Source organism: Cetorhinus maximus, chromosome X (genome assembly GCF_964194155.1).
Source record: "Cetorhinus maximus chromosome X, sCetMax3.hap1.1, whole genome shotgun sequence".
Taxonomy (NCBI): domain Eukaryota; kingdom Metazoa; phylum Chordata; class Chondrichthyes; order Lamniformes; family Cetorhinidae; genus Cetorhinus; species Cetorhinus maximus.
In genome coordinates, this window is record NC_135917.1 from 10209935 (window position 1) to 10234124 (window position 24190).

General features: G+C 47.5%; 1 protein-coding gene across 2 annotated transcripts in view; it reads right to left on the reverse strand.

Annotated features, from left to right (window-relative positions):
* Window positions 1-3479: 3479 nt before the first annotated feature.
* tamalin (trafficking regulator and scaffold protein tamalin) overlaps window positions 3480-24190 on the reverse strand; it is a 29622-nt gene continuing 8911 nt past the window's right edge. The window contains exons 2-8 of one of the 2 annotated variants that reach the window (XM_078534708.1): window positions 13626-13675; window positions 12978-13032; window positions 12471-12573; window positions 9393-9486; window positions 7999-8065; window positions 6781-6847; window positions 3480-4013 (exon numbers count right to left, since the gene is read on the reverse strand). In XM_078534708.1, the coding sequence (XP_078390834.1) occupies window positions 3754-4013; window positions 6781-6847; window positions 7999-8065; window positions 9393-9486; window positions 12471-12573; window positions 12978-13032; window positions 13626-13675 (696 nt within the window). In that variant the 3' untranslated portion in view covers window positions 3480-3753. Of the gene's footprint in view, window positions 4200-6780; window positions 6848-7998; window positions 8066-9392; window positions 9487-12470; window positions 12574-12977; window positions 13033-13625; window positions 13676-24190 lie in introns of both variants that reach the window. The other variant, XM_078534707.1, reaches the window with a different exon arrangement.

Below are 24190 nucleotides of genomic sequence, written 5' to 3' on the forward strand. Positions count from 1 at the left end.
TTGGAAACACAGCAGCCAATCTTCACACAGCAAAACAGCAGCGAGATCATTAACAGTTAATCTATTTTAGTGATGTTGTTTGAGGGATAAATATTGGCCAGGACACCCTTGTTCTTCTTCAAAATAATGCCATGGGCTCCTTTGTGTCCATCCGAGAGGACAAAGGGGACCTTTGCTTAATGTCTCATCTAAAAGACAGCACTTCTGACACAGTAGCACTCCCTCAATACTGGCAGTGTGAAGGTCAGCCTAGAATTTGTGCTCAAGTCTCTTAAGTGGAATTTAAAGCTATGGGCTTTCTGCCTCAGAGAGAAAGAGTGCAAATGACCAAGTCACAGCCGACACCTTGGGTAATATTACAAATATCTAGACCATTAACTGGGCTGATTTGATATTGTCCATAACAGGTTACTGCAGGCTCTTAAACAGTGAAATGTTCCATTAAATTTTGTTTGAAAATTTGCAATGGTAGGTAGGCTTGACCTATCAAAAAGATGGGGAAAGTTAGCTTTCTCCTATCCGGCCTCAAAAAGACAAAAATGGTCAACTTTATAACACCTAATGTCCCCAAAATCTAAACTATGAGATTCTTCCTTTCCGTTAGCTCATCATCTGGCTGATAATGCCAGGTATTATGATTACTGTCAGTCAATGTTAAAAAACACATGGGTGTCCAAAGACAGCTGGTCAGAGCCTTTCAGGCCTTAGGAATTCATGCCTTGTGCAAACCTAACCTTAGCTCCAGCCCGAACAAGGATACAGCCATCCTTCAATCGACGTATTGTTTTGTGTTACCGCCAGGCTTCCTTTTTTGCCGAGCGCCGACTGTTTTAGCCTGTCTCATCCAATACTGGCATCCTCCTCCTCCTCCTCCTTCCCCCACCCCACCCCCCCCCCCCCCCCCCACCTCCTCCTCCACTATACTTCCTGTCTTGACTGTGTTTCAAGTTTTTGAAAGATTCTGGTCTGAAAACTGGCAGTTCCCACAGCATGTACTGTCAGCAATATATTTCTTTCTCACATAACCGGTGTCTGCAAGCCTTTGTGGTCACTGAATACAGACGCTACTGCAAGGCTATTTACAGACCAGCTCTGTTGTGAGGCGGTCAGCTTAGACATGCAGTAAAAACCTACCAGTCCCTCCAGTTACTGCTCTTTTTAACCCCTTCAGTCCCGCAATAAACTCAAGCTCTTACCATGGCTAGACTTGCTGCTCCGTTCTAGTCAGTATTACTCAATGATATAGATCCATAATCTTTGTGGAGTTCCACCAAACCAGTCCTGCTGTTTGAACCAAACCAACTAATTTGATTGCCAAACCTTGGGAATAGGCACTCAATCTGCAAGCTAAGAGTTAAGTCCTGCAGACTCTCTCTCTCTTTCTCTATATCTATAAGGCTGTGTTCGGGGTGCAACTAGTTGTGGAAAAGGTCTTCCAAATGGTGTTGATGTCAACCAAGATGTCAGCAGTGGAATGGCTGCAATTGGTCTCAGTGCCCCTGGGCCAGGGAAAAGGAGAAAATCAGTCAGTGCTTCCATCGAGCCCTACTGGATAAAACAAATCTTGGACAGGCTATTGAGGACAGGGAAAAAGAAAGGCCTGGTTGGGATGCTCCCACAGTCGAATAACCAGCTGACAATCACTGCCTAGGGATGTGCATGACAACCTTTGGTTGAGACACCGTGTGGGTAGGGGAAGGGTCTGTCAACAACCGGGGAGCCCCAACAGGAATCAGTGGAGCGATTCTTTGTCATCACTGCCTGGGTGGTAAACTGGCAGAGTGGGTCACCTGCCTGTTACAGATCTCGTGTGGTTTTCACTCGGTTATTATCACCCAGAAAGTGCAGACAAAAAGAATTTTTTTTTTAAATCAACCCCAGTGTCTTCAAGAGAGGAAAAATCCGAGATGAAAATTGGGAAATAGCCATGCCAGATCTCGGACAAGATGAGCAAAATGCCATACCATGAGGATTCGCTGCACGGATTTATGCCACCAGCAGGTTTGAAGTTCAATTATAGTATGTACACCTCATTGCTTGTGGGTCCTGATTAAACTGAAACAACTTGAAATAGGTTTAACTTGGGATAGGAAGGTGGTTCAATGGTGGAGCTGGAAAAGCAGCCGAGTTTGTTTGAGTGTCAGTCATCCTAATGATCTGGCGCCCCAATTAAGAATCGGACATTGAGAAATGGTTCTGACATTTAAATGGACAAAATGTTTGTGAAGATATAGCCTTTTGAAAACAGAGAGGCTGTCAGTCCAAACCCCACCCCGCCCACCTCACCCAGTTACCACGCAGCCTATGATCCAGTTTCTCCTCACAGCCAACCTCTGAGTGAGCTCACTCCTTGGGGGGAGTTTTCCAGCACTGGCGTGGTGGGGGTGGGGGCCGAAAAATACAGCGAGCCGTTCAGAAGTGTCTTGACTTCAGCAGGACCGGAAAATCCCGGCAGGGGGCGGCGTAAAGTTCCGCCCCTAATCACCTCAACCTTCATTTATTTCTGACCTGCGCCCCTGCAAACGTGCCTTGGGACTCCCCCCCTCCTCCCCACCCCGATCTTAAGGGTGCAAGTTGCTGTTAATCCTTTCTCGTTGAGAGAGTGTTAATTTGGACCGTCAATGGCCAAAGTGAAAAAGGAGAAAGGCTGGTGTGAGGGAAGAGGGGGAAAAAAAAGCTCGAAACAGCTAACAAGGCAGCAAAGCTAAAACAGCCACCAAATATCAAGTTCCTTCTCCTCATGTGGAACTGAAAGTGGAACGACTGAAGCTAGAAACCTCTAGACAGATTGTTTACAGCTTGCCCAACAATGCGTCAGAGCTGTGATGGAACAGACTACACAGGTTGGAATCCAGAAAACTAAAAAGGCCAAAATTCTGCACTGCAGCAAAAAGAATTTGGGCAGAGCAAGTGAGAAGGGTGAGAGTTTGGCTCAATGGGTGAATATCCTTGTGTGTGGAGGGGGGGGAAACGTGCCACTGAGCTGTTCAGCTCAGGAAAGGTCTCCGGTTTGATCCCTGATCTGAGTTCAGCCAGGGCAGCGAATGGGTTGGGGAGAGGCCATTGCAAATGAGCCGCAGACCCCTACGCTAAGGGAGGGGAGAGGTTAAGGGGGCTCGGCTACCTGCTCCTGGTCACTGTGCGCTAACGGTCGCTGGAGTGCGTGCGGAGGTCAGGCGAGAACAGGATGCGGAGCTGGAAGGGGGTAAGCATTTGTCTAGGCCCACACTTGAGGAACGGCCAGTTGGGAAAGGTACCAAGAGATGCTGACACCTATGGAACCTTACCGGGGTGGGAGTCTGTGTCTTTAGGTGAGACAGAATCATAGAATGATGCAGCAAGGGAGGCCATTCAGCCCATCAAGCCTGCGCTAGCCCTTTGCAAGAGTTATCCAACTCATCCACTCCCCTGCTCTTTCCCCTTAACCCTACAATTTTTCTTCCCTTGCAGTTTAGGGGAGTGGAAGGGGGTGGGGAAAACAGTAGTTAAAGTAATCTTTTACAGAGGACCACAAAGAGTGCACACAACCATTGCTGCGCACCCGATTTATCTCAAAAGGTCAAAAACGATTACACTTAACTCTCAACCCCCACTGCCTTCCCCAAACCACCTGCTGTGTGAAGGCATTAAATGTAAGCAGTTTGGTCACCTCGCCTTTGCTGGTGCCCTGTCCATAATACTTCTAGCGGCTGTCATGTATAATTTTAGCGTTGAAAATGGAGAACACAATAAATAAACGTGCCGTCACTTTGCCTACAATTGGCTTTCTTCCTCTTCCACAGATCGGTTGAGTCCAGGGATATACTTCAGCAGCCTCTTCCGCAAGCTTTTTCTCCTGGACTTCCTTGGCAGTGTCCCAAAAGCACTCTGGTTGTTGCATTTCTCCCAGGAGGGGGAAGAGGAAGAGGTGACTCCATTATGGCCAGCCTTGGCGCTCACACTCCTCGTCAGCGCCTTCTTGGCGAGCACCACCTCGTTGCTGTGAGTGCTGTGGCTGTCGTCGCTGCCCGTGTCTAAGGGGTCAAAGATACAAGTCTGATAAATGGGCTCGTCATCGCCCTCCATGGCGCTGCTGCAGGTACTGCCACTGGAGCGGGGCTGTCTCTGGGCGGAAGGGCTGGGGGAGTGGCCTTGACCAAAGAGGCTGGCTCTGACCGATTCGATAGCGTCATAAACACTCGGATCTTTTGACACAATCCCTGGAAAGAGGGCAAAAACACCAGGCGGTGAGGACTACAGACTAGAAGGTTCGCCACTTTTACGCTGGCACTTGGGTTCCAGGAGACTGGCACCTTTGCACTAGCTCCTTCCACTCAAACAGCCAAATCCAGCTCCGTTATCTTTGTGGCAAGCTCGTAGACCCAGTTTCTCCACCGGATCTACAATTCTGCCATTGGAATGGGGGAGGGAGCCAGCTTTAGCAGAGTAAGTGTGGGGAGCTAGCTTACGGACGAAGCCCTCCCAGTATCTGATATATAATCGAATAAGGGCATCTTAAAAGGAGCTTGGTGCAAAGTGGATTTAGACACATAAAACCATGGTGCCAGGGCGACCAGGACAGGCCAGACCTTAACTGCACACCTAGGCACAAAATAGAGAGAATTGGCAAGCTACCTGGCACTCAGTGGCAGTGAGTTAACCAGATCAGACGTCGGGTGTATTAACAGTTCAACATTAAATCAAAATAGTGAGGAAATCCTGCTATCTTATAAATTGTTGGTGCAACCACACTTAGAATATTGCGTCCAGTTCTGATCGCCACAGTAGAGAAAGTGGCTATCAAAAAGATGGAGAAGAGAGCGACTGGAATGACTGAGGGTTTGGATTATGAGGAGCAAGGATGCAAATTGGGCATGTTCTCACTGCAGAAGAGTAGGTCACAAGGGGATAAAATTGCTGTTGTTAGGATTCTATAGGCCTTCGATAGTGTGGACCATGACAAGCTGTCTCACCTTGTCCAGAAGAGTAGAACCAGGGGACATGGTGTGTGGTTGACGGGGTGGGGCAAGTTCAAAATTAATCTGTGGAAGCACTTTCTCAGTGAGGAAATGGTCAATCTAATGAACAGACTTGCTAGGGAGATGGTGGAAGGGGCTCGGATTGATTCGATTAGAGAAGGTTTCTTTCAGAATTGGAGTAATGTGAGATGTGAAAATGAGTAAGTGTGGCAGGCTGGAGAGGAACAGATGAATTTGACCTTTTGCTCCCATGTCATGCCTGGGCCTGTTGTGGATGGTGATTGATTGCAATGATTGGTCAACAACTCCATTGTTGTTGGATCATGGGACTGTCATGGTGAGGGAACTCAACAGAACAGAAGACGACCAGGGCCCATGCTCCTAGGATATCACAGTCAAGTAAGTCTCATCATGATAACTTGCTTGCACTTTCCAGAATGGTGGTTTCCCCCACCACCATCACCTCCATTTGCCTGAGGCTGTGAGGCTGACTGTAGTGCCCTGCTGCCAACCTCAAAGAACTCAGACCTCAGATGGGAGAATGGGATGATGCACTGCACCAGAGGGGGATAACTTACTCATCTCAGTAGGTTTACCCATGCAGGAGCTCAGTCAAACCGACCAGAAAAGGAGCCCCCAAGGTTCTATTCCTGGTCGGGGCTGCAGCAGGAAGAGAGCGCCAGCTGGTCTGGAACACTAGATCAGCAAGTCCAGACGACCGGGTGTTCAAATCCCACTGCGGCCAGTTGTGAAACTGGAATCTAAACCAATCTGATGAGTTCCATGCTGGCAACATGCATGGTCATAACTTGGCCAGCAGTGCGCACAAAATAGTGTGAAAGGCAGAGCCTTCAGGGGAGCAAATCAAGGAAAATACTAACTTCTTGTGGCAAAATGCAAGAAGACAACGTTGCTGGGATTCTGAAGGAGGCCACTTGAGCAATCTTGTGCCTGTATATAGTGAGCAGTGTGCAATGCTGTCCCTGCCACTTGTACTGTCTCCTCATATTGCGGGCAGGCACCTATTTTGGGCAAATGCCATTGACCATTTGCCATCACCCACAGGCATCTAAAGCGTATTGAGCGCGCCGACTTTTGCGGGCCATTCAAGCAGCCTTTCGCGCCTTGTTCCAAAGCCGCTGCACCCTTCAGCTCTCCTACAATGCAGGTGAGGCCAAGCAGACCGCTGAATCATAATGGGGGTGTTTAGGCAGAGCAGGGAAGTGCAGAGATGAAGGTTCCCATTGTGCTTTTTAAAAAGGTTTCTTGGTTGTAACAGGCACCACACATCACGCACAGGCAAAATCGCTTTGGCACCAATGTACCCACTACAAGCAGCAGGGATTGTATTCATGCCATGGTACATCCCGACCACTGTGAAGAAGCCTGTCGAGCATGGCCGTTGGTAGTGATCATATCATCTGCATCCACATTCATTAAAAAAGGGAGGGAAAGTCCAAGCACTTAACATCTGTTCAAAACTACCCCCACCTCTTGATCCAAAAAGCTACATGAATAAAGTCAGGGGGCACAGGGGACGATCCAGATTCAGACTTGTTCACAGTGGCCCCAATGCCAAAACCAAGAGCTTTTAAAGATTACACTTGATGCTGTTTATTTTATGACCAGTGTTTTTTTTAGTGCTGTCTGTAACCCTGGATTAACACCGGGATTATAACAACGCTGTCAAGAAATCCAAAGCTACTAGTTCTATAAAACCTGAACGGTAGTCGCCTAACATGGTCTGTCGCAGTCGCCAGAAGGGCCACGCCTCCCTGTTCCTGTGCCCCACCACTGAGAAGGAAGTGAGGAGGACACTTACCGTGCACCAGTCTCTGTTCCTGGACCATTAGTGACCTGTACTCTTCCCACTTCTCCTGCAGTGTTTGCTGGAAGTGAATAACAACCATTAGTCTGCGGCAGATCAAAGACCAAATACAGACGATGCCAGAATCGGTGGCCTGAATCCCTGTGAAGGTATACCAGGGGGTTTAACGGGGTTGGGGAAAGAATAGTGCGGCCCTTCAACAGAACACATGCATTTCCATGCACCTTTCACAAATCTCAGGATGTCTCAAAGCACTTTACAGCCAACAAAGTACTTTTTTGAAGTATTGTAATGTAGGAAGCGCAGCAACCAATTTGCGCACAGCAAGATCCCACAAACAGCAATATGATAATAACCAGATAATCCATCTTTGTGATGTTAGTTGAGGGATAAATATTGGCCAGGACACTGGGGAGATCTCCCCTGCTCTTCTTTGAAATAGAGCTTTTACATCCACCTGAAAGAGCAGGCAGGGCCTCGGTTTATTGTCTCATCCAAAAGACAGCACCTTCAACAGTGCTGCACTCCCTTAGTACTGCAGTGTCGGCCTAGGCTTTTGTGCTCAGGTTTCTGGAGTGGGGCCTTTCGACTTAGTGGCAAGACTTCTGACAAGAGGTTGGTGCCTCAAACATTAACCTGCTTGATCATGGAATAAGAAGAGGTCATTCAGCCCATTCTAATTATTCCTTCTGTAGACCATGATCAATCCTGATCTGCCACAGATCCAGCCCATTTAAAGGCCTTTATTATTTATAATGGCCAGTGAGGTCAATATCCAGGAGGCCAATGCGGAAGCGATCTATATGTGCCATTTTGCCATGTTTACACTGCTGCCTTGCTCTGGTGATGGTTAGTTTAAGACTGGCACAGGAGGTGGGCTTGAGAACATCACACATCACATGTTAGCATGCAGTGGGTAGGCCAACTCATGGTACCAGTCCTTCCTGTTCTACACAACATCCACAATCTTCTTTATTTGCGCTTATGTTTACAACCACAGATAATCCAGAAATTTTTTTTGAAGGTGTCAATTGATGAGCCGGAAGTGTTTTAATCGGGAATCTCTCTTCCGAGATCAAATTCTGTCCCTCTCTAATCTCAGATCCTGCTCGAGGCTTATTAATTTTGCCCTTTGTTTCCTTGAATTCAGCAAACACAGTTCTCGTTAAATAAACGCTCCAAAGCGCAACAGCAGCGAGAAAAGCAGCTTACCTTCAGGTACTGCAGTCTGGTTTCCAACTCTGCTCGCCTGATGGAGGTTCCATACACAGTCTCCAGCCTGTCAGTGGGAATGGATCAGTTAAACACTGCAGTGCAGACTTTGCAAGATGTTAGTTTTCTCCTCATGCTCACTTATACTCCTTGGCAGCTTTTCGATCGGCGCTACCTTAATGCTGGCATTAACCCACTGTCTTCCCCTACGTAATGTGCTGTTCCCAGTTCTCTGCCCAAGCTGCTATACAACCAAATGCAGAAGAACTACTTGGGTTGACATCTCTGACATACCCTCGATCCTTCCCCCTTTCCAGGGGGACACGCTCCTGGCCCATTCCTCTCACCAATGGTCTTGCCGATGAGAATAAATTTGCCATGTGACTCCCCCCAGTCTTTTAATGAGGAGATTCACTGCCTCCACCACTGACGCACAGTGGCAGCAGTGTGTACCATCTACAAGATGTACTGCAGCAACTCACCAAGGCTCCTTCGACAGCACCTTCCAAACCCACAACCTCTACTATCTAGAAGGACCAGGGCAGCAGACACATGGGAACACCACCGCCTGGAAGTTCCCCTCCAAGTCACTCACCATCCTGACTTGGAAATATATTGCCGTTCCTTCACTGTCGCTGGGTCAAAATCCTGGAACTCTCTCCCTAACAGCACTGTGGGTGTACCTACACCACAGGGACTGCAGCAGTTCAAGAAGGCAGCTCACCATCACCTTCTCAAGGGCAATTAGGGATGGGAATTTCCTGCTGGCCTAGCCAGTGACACCCACATCCCATGATTGAATTAAAAAAGATTTGCCACCCACGCAATGTGGTACTGAGGCACAAGAGACCAGGAAATTTCTTGCTGTGTTGTGCGACCCTAGCTGGAGTGGTAATAGAGGCCCCAGCTCTGTGGGGATAAGGAGGGGAAAAGCAAAAAGCCGGACACCACTCTTGGTCACTATCTGGTGACCCCCTGGTGGAAAATGCATATGTACAAATGTTGGATGGAGACAGGATGCAGCTTGGTTGTGAGGCCAAATAACCTGCCAACACTTATTGTCTCGGCCCACATCTGATGATGTTGCCATGGAAACCTACCTCAGCGATAATGGGCATCTTCAACAAAAGAGGAGGAGACCATTTTTAAAACATGACGTTTTAACACTGATTAATAAACAGTGTGAATAAGAACCAATTGGAGCAACAGGCCACCCTGAGACTCCATTTTGCGGCCTTGAGTTACTGGACTTCCTCCAGTCCCCTGCCTTCCTCTAACTTCTATTGTTCAAGCTGACAGAAAATAATTGCAGATATTATTAGACTTAGAACCAGCCCTCGGAAAGCTGCAGCGGAAAGCCATACATTGTGTCACTGTTTCTTGTGTTTGATTACCTCAGGCAATTTCCCGATGACTTGATAAGATCCACAATATCTCGGTGACGGAATCCATTGACGAGTGTCCCATTGATGCTGGTGATTGTGTCACCTGGGAAAGAAAGCACAGCTCTTTTGAGTCTTCAAGTAACCACAATGGTTAACTGCCTCCCGCTCAAAACACTAACAACCATTTGGCTGCCAGCACGACAGGTGAGACACTTTCTATCGAGACAGGAAGTCTGCACTAGGAATGGAAAATGCAGCAAAAGGAAGTCAGTTGAAGTGTGGTGAGGTTGAAGAGGCTAAGAGGTGCTAAGAGTGATGCTATATTGAGCTGAGTCAGTAAATTGAATTACCAGGTGTAGACCCAACCCATCTCCACCTGTAAGGTCCCAAATTAGATTATGTGCCAGGGTCTGGAGTGGGGCTTGAACCCATGACCTTCTGTCATAACTAACAAACATCAGGGCCAGCAGTGGGTTGATAATCATCTCATTTGTACTAGAGACCATTTGAGACGCTTGTTCGTTATCTGGTTAGCTCCATTTGCAGAGAGTTTTATCACTGACCCTGCTCATGATGTGCCTTCAGTCTATGAAGGTTAGCTTTGTTGCTGAGTGGAAACTTTATTAACAGATTTTTAAACTTATGAATGCTGGCGATTTATATTTCTCCGTCTCTTGCTCACCCTCTCTGATTTTCCCGCTCCTCTCCTGAAGGTGCTGACTCAAGCTGGGCGATTGTTCCAAGATTTTTATCATCACAGACCAAGGGGTGTTGAAGTCCAACTGTGGTCTCCCTGGGCAACAGAGATAGGTCGATATCTCCCATGGAGATCATTCATCAGAATTCATGGCCCTGTTCTGATGATGACAACCTACCTGAAGCTACAAATCTGTCTTCCAGTTTCAGTTGCTGGCAGACTTCTCCTGGGCTTCAAGCACTCTTTGCTTTTTATAGCACCACATAGTGCCCTTTTGTTATGGAATCACAGAGATTTCAGTACAGAAGCCATTCAGCCCAAGGTGCTGATGCTAGCTCTACATTGGAGCCGAATGTTTTCTTGCTCGTTCCCAGTACCGTATCACAGTCCTCTTCGAGTGTTTACCTTAAGGAGCCAGCCTTGGCACATTGGTCTTGCCGTTACTTCTGAGTCACAGGAACATACGATAGGAGGAGTAGGCCACTCGGCCCCTCGAGCCTGCTCCACCATTCAATAAGATCGTGGCTGATCTGATTGTGGCCTCAACTCCAATTCCCTGTCGACCTCCTGTACCCTTTGATAAGGGAGTCAATCAATAATCTAGCTATCTATCTATCTCAACCTTTAAGAATATTCAGTGATCCTGCTCCACCGCTCTCTGGAGAAGAGTGTTCCAAAGACTCTCAACCCTCAGAGAAAGAATTTCTCCTCATCTCCATCTTAAATGGAGACCCCTTATTTTTAAACTGTGTTCCCTAGTTCTAGTCTCTCCCACAAGAGGAAACATCCTTCCTCATATGCTTCAATAAGATCATCTCTCATTCTTCCAAACTCCAATGGATGCAGGCCCAGCCTGTCCAATCTTTCTTCATAACTCCACCCTCCACCCCATACCAGGTTGTGCTTTCACATTCCAATGCAGTGCCTTGAGCACATGAGCTAGGTTGGCACTCCTAGCGCCATACTGAGGGAGTGCTACACTGTCCGAAGTGACCTCTCTGGTGGATGTCAGAGATCCCATGGCAAGCATTTTGAAGAGGAGCAGGAGACTTCTCCTTCGTGTCCCAGTCAATATCTATGAAAAAGATCATTTATCTCATTCCTGTTCGTGGGACCTTGCTGTGTGCACATTGGCTGCTCACCTTTCACGCATTATGACGAGCGTTTCGGTGTGTCATCGCCACTGCTATATAGACACAAATCCTTTTTTACCAAGTCACTTCTAGTTCTGGTAAAAGTCAGACTTGAAACGTTAACTCTGTTTTTCTCTCTCCACAGATGCGGCCAGGCCTGCTGAGAGTTTCCAGCACTTTTTTGTCTTTATTTCAAACTTTCAGCCTCCGCAGGATTTTTGTTCCTTTCTTACCAAATCGCCTTTTAAATGTTGCAACTGGTTTACCTTCTAATAGTGTCTTGTGGGAAAAAACACATCCTAATATTCCTTAGTATGAAAACAAACTCCCTCCCGGCACAAATCCTAAATTTGTGGTCTCTTAAAATGATATAGCACAGAAGGAGGCCATTCAGCCCATTGTGCCTATGCTGGCTTTTAGAGAGCTATCCAATTAGTCCCACTCCCCTGCTCTTTCCCAATGGCCCTCCTTTTGAAGTATTTCTCCAAATCGCTTTTGAAAGTTCCTATTGAATCTGCCTCCACCACCCTTTCAGGCAGCGCATTCCAGATCACCACAACTCACTGTGTAAAAAATATTCTCCTCATCTCCCCTCTGGCTCTCTGGCCAACTACCTTCAATCAGTGTTCTCTGGTCGCTGACTGCACTGACACTGGAAACAGTTTCACCTTATCTACTTGATCGAAAGCCTCCATAATTCTGAAGACCTCTATCAAAACTCCCTTTAACCTTCATTGCTCTCAGGAAAGCAACCCCATCTTCTCCAGTCTCTTCACATTAACTGAATTCCCTCAACCCTGGCCCCATTTTGGTAAGTCTCCTCTTCTAGGCCTTCACATCCTTTCTGAAATGCGAGGCCCAGAACTGGACACAATACTCCAGCTGAGGCCTGACCGGTGTTTTATAAAGCTAATCACTTTTTAAAATCTCAGCAATGGTCTTACGAGACAACAAAAACTTTGGAGGTTTCAGTTAATGTATTTTTAATCACATTATCCGACGTAGTCAGAGGGATTCCAGTTCACACGTGCTGGCTGCTGGCCCCCAGTCTTGGAGATAAGCCTTTTAACTGACTCGCTCCAGAAAGAGAAACACAGCATCGAACTTGGCAGCACAGTTAGTCCGAGAATCCTTCTGAAGAAACCATGTTCGCCATAGAGAAGAAAGGTAGAGAGAGATATTTATGATGCAAAGAGAGGTTAGAAATGGTAGTTATGCAGATACAGCAAGATAGATTCACAGGTAGACCTTAGGTACCTTGTCTCAATCCTCCCAGCTCGGCTGGAGTGTTTTCCCGGACCCTACACACAAATGTGCACATTTCCATTGCGTTCTCATCTCGATGATGCAGGCCATACGTCTACAAACAGCCCAGAGAAACAAAAAAAAAAGACATGCCTTTGAGTAAAGTAGTTGGAGGGGTAGTGGGATTGGTGTCAGCAGATAAACATGCAAAAAGATACTCGATGGAACAGGCTTTGGATTCAATTGTTCAGTTCTGGGAGTGGATGGGCAGGGGCATAATGGCCCACCAGAGGTGGTGAGAGAGAAGAGGGACCATGGAGGACAGTGTGGAAACTTTCTCACAACGCCGGCAGCTGTTGGCTCCACGTCGAGATAGCAAAGTGAAACACTGGCGTCAGGAGCTGCAGAGCAGACTGTTGCTAATTCACCTACCCCCACCCCACTCAGTGAACACGCCAAACACTTGGGGGAGGTCCGAAGTAGGGCACAGGGAAGACAGGAAAGTAAAATAAATCATACCTGAATTTCAAATCCAAAGGCTTCGCCATCTTGCTTTTCTAAGGTAATAATCCTCCTTAAGAAAAACCAGCAGAAAATTAATCTCATTAACTAGAGATACTCTTTATTGTGCATTTATTATGCTATCTTTTCCCTTCTCCAAGTGCTTCCATCCCTACTATCCCGAAGGCATTAATTTCTGTGCAGGTATTGTCCCACAGCTGCTGTCAAGCACCATTTCCAGTCAGGCCCAAGCAGCCATGCTAATACAGGAGGCCCAAGCAGCCATGCTAATACAGGAGGCCCAAGCAGCCATGCTAATACAGGAGGCCCAAGCAGCCATGCTAATACAGGAGGCCCAAGCAGCCATGCTAATACAGGAGGCCCAAGCAGCCATGCTAATACAGGAGGCCCAAGCAGCCATGCTAATACAGGAGGCCCAAGCAGCCATGCTAATACAGGAGGCCCAAGCAGCCATGCTAATACAGGAGGCCCAATATCGACAGGCTTTTCAATAGCCAGGAGAAGCATGATTCTCTCCTCACCCAAACATCCCACCCATGTGCATCTTCCACCAGGAGCCACTGGATAGTGATCAGAGGCAAACAAAATTTACTGAGTTGGACTCTCCCCCCAGCCCATGGACACACATATAAATGCAAATCATACCTTTCATGCTCAGGAGAGTCTGTCAGCGTTTTCCATTTCATTAACGACCTCTATAAGAAAAGACGGGCAATTAGATTTCAAAAATCAAAGTTGGATCAGGATTCCCAAGCTGTTACCAATGGAGTACAATAAGAACTGCCGAGATTAACCCTTTGACCTAGTTCATAGCGAATGAATTGGGGCCTCTGTGTGAAGATGTCAAGAGTGGGTTTGTAATCAAAGTCAGCCCCCGAGACTATGCTGCAGGATATACAAGTGCACCTACACCTAACATGGTTCCTGACCTTTTTACCTGACTGTTCCTGTCTGTCCATATTCCCTTCCCCTGGCCTTAACCCGATTATTTTTAAATAGAGCCATGCCTTTTCTGAAAGTCGTGCAGGGAGGGGTTTCAGATGAGCGCATTTAAAGTTTGTAGCGTATATCATCCCACAGAGTCATGAAGACCACTGGAGATCAAATCCTTCGCAGCAGTCGCACAAAACAGGCTTTAGGGAATTTCCCACTTGATTTACTCCCTATTCTATACTCCTCCAAGATTTGCCCCGTGCAGTGTTTACTCCTGTTTCTTGGGTTATCTTTGGTTTTGTGGTAATTATGGTTTTAGTAAGTGTGTAATATACCTTTAAGAATAGTGCTTGTTAAGGAAGATCACATGATCTTTAGTACCCAATAGGAGAGCAGTGCGGGCTACCTCTGTAGTCTGTAGTTAGAGTTGGTTGTGTAGAGAAAGAGTTTGCGTTGGAAGCATGTGTAGTGCTGCTAAGCACCTTGGTAATAAACTTAAGTTTCAGCCCGGGAAGTATCTGCTGATCAACTCTATCAATAGTACCAACTCGGCCACCACTCACAACAGGTTTCTTGCAAACTCGAATACTAATTTCTGTACTCTCAGTTTTCGCACAAATATTGATACCGCCCCTCATTTTCTATTCATTACACCCAGATTCTCAGTTATTAACCTACACTGGTAACTTATTAACCGGAGAATGAAAAATGCTGGTACAGTTAGGTGAGGTCGGGGATTAAAACGAGGACCTTCTTAACTCTATGTGGCTCAACTGCTACCCGGGTAACCGTGCTGGGCGAGTGGGCGAGCTGTAACGATCCCTTTACCCACACCATAGGTTTTTCCAATGCGGGTTGGACATATTACTGAAGATATCATCACAATGAGCCTCCCACCCCAGCCCATGCTCCTGCCATTGGTAGCCCGATATGTCCATCCGCATGGTGCCCCACCTTCCCATATCAATTGGAGAGCCCACAGGCTCCTTGGGCTGTGATTGTAGGCCCTGATGGATGCAGGCATGGAGGCAGGTGGGGGCATAAATTAGCACCGAATCCCATCCTCCCCTGGGCCATTTTCCTAGAGGCGGGATGGGTTGGCGGCAGCGCTACCTGCCCGCACGTGGCGGGCAGCAAACTGACATTGTTGAAGGCCCATTAAGAATTTTCCAACCTGCCTCCAGCTTCTGAGGTATTGGGAGGCAGTGCAGCTGCCTGGAGACAGCCTCCCAATAGCAGAAGGAGAGCCAGCACTCCAGGCAGGCTTTGAGGCCCTCCCTGCCCGCCAGGCTTCAGCTGCAGCCACAGGCCGTTCTGTGGAGGGGCCTGGCTGATAAGGGCTTTCTTTATTTTAATAAAGTTAGAGAGGGGACGCCTCCATCTTGAGGGGCACCCTCTCTCCGTTACCTGAAGACAGGCTGCTGCTGCTGCTTCCTCAGTGGGGGAAGGCCCTCCCAGCTTCGAGAGCCCTCCATCCTTAATTGGGCGGCGAGCCTGCCCTCTGGCGACTAACTGGCCAATTCAGGGAAATATCACAGCCGGGTGGCTGTTTGCCCCACAGTGTGGGGTCATGACCCCCATTTGGCCCACAGGAACAGTCCTGCCCCTTGTTACCCAATTGAGTGATTCTTGCTGCTCCGTCTCCAGTATTTATGCAACTAATTAAAAACTAGGGTGTTCTAAGGAAATGGGCAAACATTTTTCTGGACACCCCCATGATTTTTCTCCAGAGATGCTAATTTTTAATTCCTGGCAACGCCAGGGCAACCCTGGAGGGTTGGCAACCCTACACGGGGTTAATACATCGAAGATGATGACTGGGCCTTTTAAGGCTTCCAAAATCAAATCTCCCCAGCAAATCAGCCCTTATCTTTTCACAGGAAATTCTTTAGCTCCTTCATCAGCTCAACGTGTTTCCTGGTAATGTCTCTACTCTGGCACCGAGCTCAGGCTGAAGTGACATTGTATACAGCCAAACTCGGGATTGTTTTGTTTTAAGAATGCAATTATTTTGTTACGTCTTGACCGAGACTGGGGATGGAGTCTGGTCATCTCAGGTGGCTGAAGACTGCTTTTGCCTTCAGAGGATTCGGTGTTTCAATTCAGCCACAGCAGCTACTGGGGCTTGAATCCACGCCTTCAATGAGTTTTACCAGATCCCCAGTGGCTCACTTGACCTGCCCTATGTGAGTTGACCTCCGGCTGGAGTTGACAGCTCAGGGGTCAGAACTGGCCTGGTTTATCTGAGCCAGGCAGAGGGAAAACAAGGCCAACCCGGGATCGGGGTGAGGTCAGGATTGATGCCTCCATACCTGAATATCCCGCTGGCGCTCATTATCTGGACTATGTTGGCCAGCTTAGCGAGGAGAGCTGGCACGTAGAATCATACCCAGCGTGTGCCAGTGCTTTTGGGGAAAGAGAGCAGATAACTGCCACCAGCATCAAATTATATAGAACGTAGAGCATATAAACAGGCTATTCAACTGGTCTGTGCCAGTGTGCTCATGCTCACCACTAATCTCCTCCCATCCCTACTTTGCTCTATCAGCATATCCTTCAGCTCCTTTCTCCCAGTTTATTTAGCTTCTTAACCATGTTATTCACCCCAACCACTCCACGTGGTAATGCATCCCATGTTCTGCGTACTCTGAGTAAAGACCTTTCTGCTAATTACCCTATTGGATTTATTAGTCAGAGGCTATAGATGCAATGCTAACTTATTTGATAATGTTTATGACTTCAACGGCATTAATAAGCCTCATTCCAACTCTTAATGAGCAACAAGTGCTACTTTCAAACCCATATGTCTGACACCTGGCACTACTTCTTCCCTGACCAAACTCGTGTTTCTTTCCTGTCCGCGACCTGACAAAGCAAAAAAAAACTCAAGATCCACATGCAACATTTATTGACCATCTGTGCATCAGGACTTGGGCAGTGCCATTTTTTTCCCTTGGTCAGCACAACGTTAAGAAAGGGCACTGAGCATTGACACCTTTTCCACGATTTGGTATCTATATGCCGAGTTAAGAGAATGAGTCACTCGCCAGTCAGAGCCTAGCGAGTATATTTCACATCAGTGTTCTTTATCTCAGTGTTCCAGGATATTGCAACCCATCCACGTTCTATGTCTAGATTAACAAAATGGGCAAAATGCTGGGACAGTGAGTGATTCGCTAAAAGTCGTTTGTCCATCTGGCACCATGCATGGGTACCAACAGCTGGGGAAACACTAATGTGATACCTGTACAACCAAGATGAACAAGTTTCATGAGTTGAGATAAAGGATCAGCCATGATCATATTGGATGGCAGAGCAGGCTCAAAGGGCCGGATGACCTACTCCTGCTCCTATTGTCGGTGTCTCCCCAGTGGTGCCCTCACCAAAGCAGCCGTGTGGGATCCAAGACAATGAGCAAGAGCCAATTATTCAAACATGGAGACGTCCAAAGCTAAACTCCCTGTACCTCCCAGGCACAATACGCGTGGGACTCATTCTGCTGTGTTGTTGCTGCTGTGCCAGTCAAACTGGCAGAGGTCACCCCACTTGCATGGCAGTTGCCCGAGATGCTAGACAAATACTATCCAACGGCAGGTCGCGATCTCTTGACACTAGTTTCAACCTTGATGGAAAGTTTTCTCTTTATCTTGTTCCTTTATTCCCTTTTCTAGAGCTTTGCCACACCCTAACCAGATGGGGGTTTCCAGTGAATTAATTTTTTAAAAAACCACAAGCCTGCCCCCACAATTGGAACTCTAATTCTGAACATGAGAACATCTTGGGTCAGAACTTGCATGCAGTGTCGATCATCATCGCATTGCCACCCCGTCTGTTTTTACTTACCCGGGTAAGTTGCATGTTTCTCGCCCGGACCTCAATCCCAGGCCTGGTGAGAAATGTGCAGCTCAGCCAATCCTGCCGCCCTTCCAGCGCAGCGCTGGGGGGAAATGAAGCCATGCCCCCTTTTTACACCACTAGCTGAGGTAAAACACCCACTTACCTTCTCCCTGGTTTCTCAAAGTGGCTGTGACCTTTGTGTTTTACCTCAGCTAGTGCTGTAAAAAGGGGGCATGGCTTCATTTCCCCCCAGTGCTGCGCTGGAAGGGCGGCGGGATTGGCTGCGCTGCACATTTCTCACCAGGCCTGGGCTTGAGGTCCGGGTGAGAAACATGCAACTTACCCGGGTAAGTTAAAACAGACGGGGTGGCAATGCGATGATGATCGACACTGCATGCAAGTTCTGACCCAAGATGTTCTCATGTTCAGAATTAGAGTTCCGAATGTGGGGGCAGGCTTGTGGTTTTTTTTTTTTTAATTAATTCATCAGAAACCCCCACCTGGTTAGGGTGTGGCAAAGCTCTAGAAAAGGGAATAAAGGAACAAGATAAAGAACAAACTTTCCATCAAGATTGAAACTAGTGCCAAGAGATCCAGCACATCAAAGCAGCAGGCCAAATGTAAACAATTCACTCAGCCTCAGGCCTGACTCATGACTGAGAGAGTTAATCAGAGGCCTTGGCCATGTCGATGGACCTGGTGGTTGTTTCTTCTTCCCGACATTAAGCTCTTAGCCATATAGATGGAATGCTGCAACTGGAATAAACAACAATTATATTTCCTTGCTGGGTCCTTTGAAGATGACTGGCAATTTGTCGTTGCAGCCAGCAACATGTTTGCTGCATATGGTGAGCGGATAGCTTAAAGATCTGTGCTGAATTAAAACAGCCATTTTTTTTCTCTCTCTTTAAGAGCATTGCTGATGGCACTGCTGGGCACAATCATGTGCCAGACAAGCCCGTCTGCACTGAGTTAACAATTCTCAGCGGGGACTGCAATAGGAAGTGCTGTAATTGGCCAAGGCAGCCGTGGGCTAAGGAAAAAATATATCAGCCAGGATTCCCATTCAGGATTGCGACCTGCCGTTGGATAGTATTTGTCTAGCATCTCCGGCAACTGCCATGCAAGTGGGGTGACCTCTGCCAGTTTGACTGGCACAGCAGCAACAACACAGCAGAATGAGTCCCACGCGTATTGTGCCTGGGAGATACAGGGAGTTTAGCTTTGGTTGTCTCCATGTTTGAATAATTGGCTCTTGCTCATTGTCTTGGATCCCACACGGCTGCTTTGGTGAGGGCACCACTGGGGAGACACAGACAATAGGAGCAGGAGTAGGTCATCCGGCCCTTTGAGCTTGCTCTGCCATCCAATATGATCATGGCTGATCCTTTATCTCAACTCATGAAACTTGTTCATCTTGTTTGTACAGGTATCACATTAGTGTTTCCCCAGCTGTTGGTACCCATGCATGGTGCTGGATGGGAAACGACTTTTAGCGAATCACTCACTGTCCCAGCATTTTGCCCATTTTGTTAATCTAGACATAGAACGTGGATGGGTTGCAATATCCTGGAACACTGAGATAAAGAACACTGATGTGAAATATACTCGCTAGGCTCTGACTGGCGAGTGACTCATTCTCTTAACTCGGCAGATAGATACCAAATCGTGGAAAAGGTGTTAATGCTCAGTGCGCTTTCTTAACGTTGTGCTGACCAAGGGAAAAAAATGGCACTGCCCAAGTCCTGATGCACAGGTGATCAATAAATGTTGCATGTGGATTTTGAGTTTTTTTTTTGCTTTGTCAGGTCGCGGACAGGAAAGAAACACGAGTTTGGTCAGGGAAGAAGTAGTGCCAGGTGTCAGACATATGGGTTTGAAAGCAGCACTTGTTGCTCATTAAGAGTTGGAATGAGGCTTATTAATGCCGTTGAAGTCATAAACATTATCAAATGAATTTGCATTGCATCTGTAGCCTCTGACTAATAAATCCAATAGGGTAATTAGCAGAAACATCTTTACTTAGAGAGTACTCAGAACATGGGATGCATTACCACATGGAGTGGTTGGGGTGAATAACATGGTTAAGAAGCTAAATAAACTGGGAGAAAGGAGCTGAAGGATATGCTGATAGAGCAAAGTAGGGATGGGAGGAGATTAGTGGTGAGCATGAGCACACTGGCACAGACCAGTTGAATAGCCTGTTTATATGCTCTACGTTCTATATAATTTGATGCTGGTGGCAGTTATCTGCTCTCTTTCCCCAAAAGCACTGGCACACGCTGGGTATGATGCTACGTGCCAGCTCTCCTCGCTAAGCTGGCCAACATCGTCCAGATAATGAGCGCCAGCGGGATATTCAGGTATGGAGGCATCAATCCTGACCTCACCCCGATCCCGGGTTGGCCTTGTTTTCCCTCTGCCTGGCTCAGATAAACCAGGCCAATTCTGACCCCTGAGCTGTCAACTCCAGCCGGAGGCCAACTCACATAGGGCAGGTCAAGTGAGCCACTGGAGAGCTGGTAAAACTCATTGAAGGCGTGGATTCAAGCCCCAGTAGCTGCTGTGGCTGAATTGAAACACCGACTCCTCTGAAGGCAAAAGCAGTCTTCAGCCACCTGAGATGACCAGACTCCATCCCCAGTCTCGGTCAAGACGTAACAAAATAATTGCATTCTTAAAACAAAACAATCCCGAGTTTGGCTGTATACAATGTCACTTCAGCCTGAGCTCGGTGCCAGAGTAGAGACATTACCAGGAAACACGTTGAGCTGATGAAGGAGCTAAAGAATTTCCTGTGAAAAGATAAGGGCTGATTTGCTGGGGAGATTTGATTTTGGAAGCCTTAAAAGGCCCAGTCATCATCTTCGATGTATTAACCCCGTGTAGGGTTGCCAACCCTCCAGGGTTGCCCTGGCGTTGCCAGGAATTAAAAATTAGCATCTCTGGAGAAAAATCATGGGGGTGTCCAGAAAAATGTTTGCCCATTTCCTTAGAACACCCTAGTTTTTAATTAGTTGCATAAATACTGGAGACGGAGCAGCAAGAATCACTCAATTGGATAACAAGGGGCAGGACTGTTCCTGTGGGCCAAATGGGGGTCATGACCCCACACTGTGGGGCAAACAGCCACCCGGCTGTGATATTCCCCCGAATTGGCCAGTTAGCCGTCCAATTAAGGACGGAGGGCTCTCGAAGCTGGGAGGGCCTTCCCCCACTGAGGAAGCAGCAGCAGCAGCCTGTCTTCAGGTAACGGAGAGAGGGTGCCCCTCAAGATGGAGGCGTCCCCTCTCCAATTTTATTAACTTTAAAATAAAGAAAGCCCTTATCAGCCAGGCCCCTCCACAGAACGGCCTGTGGCTGCAGCTGAAGCCTGGCGGGCAGGGAGGGCCTCAAAGCCTGCCTGGAGTGCTGGCTCTCCTTCTGCTATTGGGAGGCTGTCTCCAGGCAGCTGCACTGCCTCCCAATACCTCAGAGGCTGGAGGCAGGTTGGAAAATTCTTATTGGGCCTTCAACAAAGTCAGTTTGCTGCCCGCCACGTGCGGGCAGGTAGCGCTGCCGCCAACCCATCCCGCCTCTAGGAAAATGGCCCGCTTCACTGGAAGGGTGACAGGTTCGGCTGCGCTGCACATTTCTCACCAGGCCTGGGATTGAGGTCCGGGCTCCTCTTAAGCATCCCACCGCCCTCCAATTCCCATCGCTCCACCATTGGCTTCAGCTGCCTGAGCCCCGAGTTCTGGAATTCCCTCCCGAAACCTCTCCACGTCTCTACCTCTCTCTTTCGACACTCCTTAGAACCGCTCTCTTTGACCAAGCTTTCAAGGTCCAGAATTGGGGTGGTTGTAGGGCTGGAGGAGAATGGGAAGGGGCGAGGCCATGGAGGGAACAAGGACGGGAATATTTGTTTAATGTGTTTGAATGAATTTCCTCTTTCCAATATTTTTATGGAGGAACTTCTGCATGAAGATAGCAGACAAAGAAGCTCCATCAGAACGGGTTAAGAATCCCTATGCAAATATTGATCATGCCATTTCAATACCTCAGTCTTTAAACTACTGCAACGCTGACAGCATTTTACTAGCGCCACAGGATGGGAGAGAGCATGGCTTATTTGGCTGGCTGCCGATTAGTAGGGTTAGGCAGAGTTTGGTGCATAAAAGATCCATCCTCCTGCAGGGGCCCGTCGCTCAATGGTCAAACCAATGTCTTCTGACTCGGAGGGGCTGCTGGGTGTGCTAGCTTTTCTCAATGGAATTAAATCTGATAGTGATGCCCCCTGCTGCTGATGCTTGGGCTAAGCCTACAGACCAGGGAGCTGAGAGGTTTGGTCTTGTCATCCATGCTGAGTGAGTCGGAGTTGCAGCAGGGGTGGTGTGATTGGCCTCAGTGCCCTTAGGATATAGTGAGGGGCAGAAAGTGGTCAACGTTTCTGCTCCTGGTCACCATCCAGTGACTGCTACCAACAAAACAAATGCAGGTGTGCAAACCTGCACTGAGGACAGGATTGGACTGCAGTGTGATGCCTTACATAGCCGAATAGTCTGTCGGCACTCACCCGTCACAGGCAACATGTGAAGAATAGCTACTTGGCTAAGGTAGAAGGATAAGGATCTCTAAGGATAGAGACAGGTGCCTACCCGACTGTACGAGTCAGCAACTTCAGGAGAACTGGCTGAGTTAAAACAACACTTACCCGGTCAAATGCCACCGCTACGCCAACAATCGCTACACTGAACTGTTGGCACTGGCACACTGAAAAAGTACCAAACTGGCATCAGCGTCAAAGGGGCAGTGCAAGGCTAACTAGCCGTACTTTGGACTAGACTGGCCTCGCACGCTTCAGAAAGGTCTGCACTGACATGCGCTCCTGGGCATTAAGGTCCACCTGAATGGTGCTCGGTTCAGGTGCAGATAAACGATTGCGTACATCAAACATAAAGCACCCTGCTGAAACTGACTGCCATCGGCACTTCAATTGAAATGAATAAATGCTTTAAAAATATATAATTAAAATAGATTCAATCACAAACAGTGATTGAGTAAGTACAGTGGGATTAAAGGCACCACCCACCCCAGTTATCCTCATGGACTAAATAATAGAAAATGAACAATCTGGTTCTCAGTATAAGCAGGAACTTATAGAAGGAATGCCTTCCTATTCATTATCATGGCATGTGGATTAGAGCCTGGCATTGACCCAATTCCTTGTATATATACCACAGATTGTATGCTTCTTTTTAAAAGCCTTTTTCACTCCACAGTATAAATGCCCCGATGCCCAAGAAGGCAAGACCCACAAAAGTGCCTGTCCACGATTGTACCTTCAGGAACAAGGTGTTTTAACAACTTGCATTTATATAGCATCTTCAATGTTGTAAAATGTCCCAAAGCACTTCATAGGCAAAAACTGACACCGAGCCACATAAGGAGCTATTAGGGATAGGTGATCAAACGCTTGGTCAAAGAGGTAGATTTTAAGGAACGTCATAAAGGAGGAGAGTTGCAGAGGTTGAGAAGTTTAAGGAGGGAATTCCAGAGCTTAGGGCCCAGGCTATTGAAGGCACGACCACTAATGGTGGGGCGATTAAAATCGGGGATGCTCAAGAGGCCAGAATTAGAGGGTCAAAATCCTGGGACTCCCTACATAACAGCACTGTAGGTGTACCTACACCACATGGACTGCAGTGGTTCAAGAAGGCAGCTCACCACCACCTTCTCAAGGGCAATAAATACTGGCCCAGCCAGAGAAGCCACATCCCGTGAATGAGTAAAATAATTTGCAGAGGGTTGGAGGACTGGAGGAGGTTAGGGAGTTAGGGAGGGGCAAGGCATTGGAGGGTTCGAACAGGGGGAATAAGAATTTTAAAATTGTGATGTCGCTATTGTAGATCAGAGAGCACAAGGTGACAGTGACTTGGACTTGAAGTGAAAAGAGGCAGCTAAGTATTTACACTGTTCCAAGCAATTGGATCACTGGACTCCACGGTGTCCCTGGTACCTGACTGTAAGAAGGAAGTCACACACTGAGATTGCCCTCCCTAGACAGCGAACATCCAAACAAAGCAAGAGGCTCCTAAAGTGAAAACATGTTAATGGATGGAATCAGGTAATGCAATCTGTAAATTGTGGAATGTCATGTCATTAAAAACTTGCCTCACCGTGATCCATTGGGCCCATCCTTTATAGATGGGCTGAATATTTGAGTATGTAGATTGCTACCACAGCTCCTGCTAAATGTCATTGCTGATTGGTTGGGAGTGAGGGGAAGATTTATAATATCATAAATGCTGCTGCTCCTGGTTTACATTAGATTTTTATTTTAACTGGCAGCAGATTGAAATCGGCACATAAAAGGGCTTCTCTCTCGCTTGAAAAACCAACTAAAAGTCAACACAATTTCCTCATGCCTAGTTTTCCAGACAAAACTCTCTCCCCGTCAC